This window comes from Spinacia oleracea, chromosome 4 (genome assembly GCF_020520425.1).
Source record: "Spinacia oleracea cultivar Varoflay chromosome 4, BTI_SOV_V1, whole genome shotgun sequence".
In the NCBI taxonomy this organism is placed as follows: Eukaryota; Viridiplantae; Streptophyta; class Magnoliopsida; order Caryophyllales; family Amaranthaceae; genus Spinacia; species Spinacia oleracea.
In genome coordinates, this window is record NC_079490.1 from 151,612,791 (window position 1) to 151,617,266 (window position 4,476).

At 34.0% G+C, this 4,476-nt stretch overlaps 1 protein-coding gene across 1 annotated transcript; it reads left to right on the forward strand.

Moving 5' to 3' along the window:
- Positions 1-216: 216 nt before the first annotated feature.
- On the forward strand, positions 217-4,151 carry LOC110783601 (uncharacterized). The gene is made up of 2 exons (XM_056827630.1): positions 217-358; positions 3,569-4,151. Exons 1-2 carry the CDS (start codon positions 236-238, stop codon positions 4,010-4,012), a joined length of 567 nt encoding a protein of 188 aa, XP_056683608.1. The 5' UTR covers positions 217-235; the 3' UTR covers positions 4,013-4,151.
- The last annotated feature ends 325 nt before the right edge of the window (positions 4,152-4,476 follow it).

Here is a 4,476-nt window from a genome sequence, read left to right on the forward strand (position 1 = left end):
ATGCTCTAATACTCGAGGGGCCGAGTTTTGTACGTGTGTGAGCTAATAAGACACATAAATCAACAAAAATAAGACACGTCAAATAAGATGAACGTGTCAATTAGCAGCTGAGCATACCCATGGGCCGTGGCCACATCATTCCTTCTACCTCTTCTTTCTTCTTTGCTTAAATAAAACTCTGAATTTGCTTTGAATTTCTGATAATTTTCGGTGGAAAAAAAACAAATAAAAAAAGATGATCAAGTATTGGATTTCTGGTGGAAGAAGTGTTTTGCATGTATCAAAGGCTGATTATCAAAATGGTGCTATTAACATGTTAAGGGCTAGTAGCTTCTCGTCTGCCAGCCATAATCCTAAGGTGAGACTTGTATATTATGGCTACATTTTGGAATTTACACTGTTGAGGTATTTGAATAAGTTCTTGTTCCATTTATTTTCACTTATTTCAGAAAAATAAATATAGATAAAGTAAAGATTAATGTATGCACGAATAATTTAAAAGTATTTGACCAACTTTATGCACCATGATATATCTGATTGTAATATTCTTTTCCTAAAGTGCTGCATAATTTTACGTTTTTAACATTTTTGTTTAATCATCTATCACAGATAGGGCTGTTAAAATCCCAACCGAATCGTTGAATCCGTTGGGTTAATCCGAACCATTGATAACCCGAACCGAAAGGACCCGTTAATGAAACGATTTATTTCAATCCGAACCGTTTTAATCCGGGAAAAACCCGTTCACAGCCCGGACCGTTTACAATCCGAACCGTTTACGACCCTAACCCGTTTACCATTCGTTTACAACCCGTAACCCGTTAACCATTCGTAACCCGTACCACATAACCCAAACCCGAACCAAATCGTTAATTTTTCAACCCGATCCGAACCAAACCGATAGCAAAATGAACCGATTTCAACCCGTCGTAAATGTCTTTTGTGACGGGTTAACGTGGCTAACAACCAAACAAAGACGGGAATAACCGTCGTAAATGTCTTTTGTGACGGGTTAACGACGAGATCTTCTAGTAATAAAGGGTCTTTTATGACGGATTTGCGATAGGAAATTTCGTAATAAAATCAACGATTATTGGCCTTTAGCGACATAATTTCTCGTAGCTAATTGTACAATTTCTCGAAGTGGATCATTCTTTGCAAATTATTATTACTTTAATAAAGAAAATAAAAAAATAAATGTAATAGAATTTCTCAGGGAGATGTTGTTGGCGGTGGATACGTGTCATTAGCCGTGATCCTTCTAGTTCAATCCAATAGACTAGAATAAGTTTAATAAATTTAGAATAAGCCGATAAAATTTATAATAGGAGATTGATATGTGTCATTTTTTGTGTCTGTTTTATTTAATACTAGATTTTAGCCCGTGCGATGCACGGATTATATTAAATTGTTATGTTTAAATAAACATCCTATGTATATAACACTTTTATATATTAGATTAGATTAGTTTTTCATTTTAGAATTTTTTTTATTATGAAAGTGTTTGTTTTTTGATGAAATTGTATGTGTAATATTAATAAATAATTAATCAAAAATATCTACGTGAAAGTTAATCATTTTTTTTACGTGACACTCGACTTTTTTAATTCAAAATTAATTTTGAAATCTTATTTTTCATTGGCCGAAACCATTAGATTTTTCCACGTGGCGCTCTAATATTGGATTAATTTTTGATTTTAAATTGAATTTTATTTATTTTATTTTAGATTATTGTTTGATTTTGGATGAATTTTATTTTATATTTATTTTTTAATTATTAGAGTATTTGATTTTAGATGGAGTTGTATATATTAGTAATTAATTAATTAATTAAAATATCTATGTTGCACCTAATTCATTATCTACGTGGCAATCGATTATTTTTTAATTATTAGAGTGTTTGATTTTGGATGAAGTTGTATATATTAATAATTAATTAAAATATCTACGTGGCACCTAATTAATTATCTAAGTGGCACTTGATTTTTTTAATTCAAAAAGAAATTAGAAATCTTATTTTTCATTGGCCGAAACCATTAGTAATCCTATGTGGCGCTCTAATCTTTCAGCAAATATGCCTCCTTTATATATGTATATTAGATTTAATTTTATACATTAGAATAAGTTATATTTTAGTTTAATCTACCGATTAGGATAAGTTTAATAAATTTAATTTAAGTTTAGAAAAAATAAGTTAGAAATCAGACAATAGAAGCATCGTATTCTGGTTCTTTTGAATTTATAGCTACCAATTTTTTGCGCCATTTATATTTTTTAGACAATCTTATTAAAATATTTATAATTTTATTTTAAATAAATATTGTGATATTTAAGTAGATTCTTAATATAATTTTTTTTAGTCAATAATCTTGGTGTATACACAGTATATTTCAACATGTTGTTTTATAGTATATTTAAATTAAGAATTTAGTGACATAAGTAAATAAGCATTTCATAGTATAATTAATTTATTACGAAGTATATTAATTATTTTATTTTAAGTTTAATTATTTATATTAGAAGAGAAACGAACCAATGAGTGACTTTGTCATCATTACATTGATTTTCCCTCTTTTAGTATAGATAATAGATATATGTAGATAGATGTATTTTTTCCGCCCATTATTTAAGTGTATCGCTATTCGACGCCCGCCCACGCTAATATCGCCCTACTATTCATAGCGAAAGTACAGAACTACCCTTATATTTTTTTTACCCCTCCTTTTCATTTTTTTACCCTTCTCACCTCACCTCACCTTTCCCTCACCTCTCTCTCATCCCCCCCTCCCCACCAATCTGGCTGCCGGAAAATCGCTGGAAAAATGAAATTCCGGCGAGATTTTTTTTTACCCCTTTTATAATTCGCCGGAAAACTGATATTCATACATGTTTCTTCATAATTCGCTGGAAAACAGAAATTCTGGAAAACGTTAGTATCTTCATAATTCGTGTGAGAGTTGCGGCGGTGTTTATAGTCGAGGAAGTTGTCTCGGAAAATCGCTCCCGAAAAGCTCGTAAGCTTCAATGGAGGAGGTAAAAATGGTGTTTTTTTTAAATTTATTTTATTCACTTCTGGCGCACAAGATTTGCACCTTTCACATGTACCTGGCGCACGGAATTTGCGCCAGTTCCATGAACCTGGCGCAAAGTCTGTGCGCCAGGTCCATGGAACTGGCGCAAATTCCGTGCGCCAGGTCCATGGAACATATGCAAATTTCGTGTGCCAGGTAAGGATCGGAGATGGGGCGGCGGAGATGGGGCGGCGTTGAGGGCGGCGGAGATGTTTATAGCCGGCAGGAGGAAGGAAGGGAGAGAGCAGAGAAGGAGAAGGCTCATGAAGGAGGGAGGGGGGTGAATTTGAATTTAAAGGGTAGAATCGTACTTTAACGTAATAAATTAGGGCGTTATTAACGGAACAGGGCGTCGAATAAAAATGCCCTTATTTAATACTAGTACTACGTACTACATAAAATTTATAGACTGTAGTATATTTTTATCCTTTCCTTGTCATTAATCCAAAACTAATTAATCCAAAACTAATGAGTGTTAATTTATGCTGAATATATAGAACATTCATAGCAACAAAGTCGATGCACCATTTGCAACAGCCGAGACTAAGGTCGCCCCGAGGACAACATCAGTTGAGGATCCCGTTGAGGATCCGTTTGACAACTACAATAAAAATAACAAAGACGGTAGCAGCAGGAGTACAACCGAAGACGCGGCTGATTACATGGCGGATAAAGCAAAGAAAGGAAGCAAGGGCGTTGTTGAAACCGCCTTGGACGTGGGGGAGAAACTCGCAGAAGGAGTGGAGCAAACATTCGGTACAGTCAAAGAGACTACTAACAAGGTTAAAGAGAGTGTGTTAGGTGAATACGACGAAGATGGTGGTTATAATTATAACAGAGCTGATAATGTTGATGACAATGATGATCATGGAAAAGTTGATAAACATGTTGACGATTTGAGGAGGAAAGCGGGCGGTTATGATTTGAGACGACCTCACTAATTTTTAGCTTTGGGTGTATGTAGGCAGTGTAGCATGGTGATTGCTGTATTACCAACAAGTCAACTTTAATTGGAACTTGTTTGTCCATTTATTTTGGCATGTTTGACATAATTGAATAGTTACACAAGTTAATGTTTGAGTCGTCCGTTTGTTTTTAGCAATTGGACACGGTTGCGTTAGCTATTCAACATCAATAACACAACATAATTTAACTGTTGTACATAAATCAGACCACGAGACTGCGCCCATATGTAATCCGAAACCCAATTAAACCATAAATTCATGGTCAAGAACTCAACATCATACAAATTTCACTTGCTGCTTCAATTGCCTAATAGCCCAAACAATATGGATCTTTTTTATTGGGTGAGGACAATATAAATTACAAATAGGGGCAAAGTATTCGATCCCGTTACCTATTATATACAGACTCTCTCAGTTTTAACTACTAGCACTACAAAAAT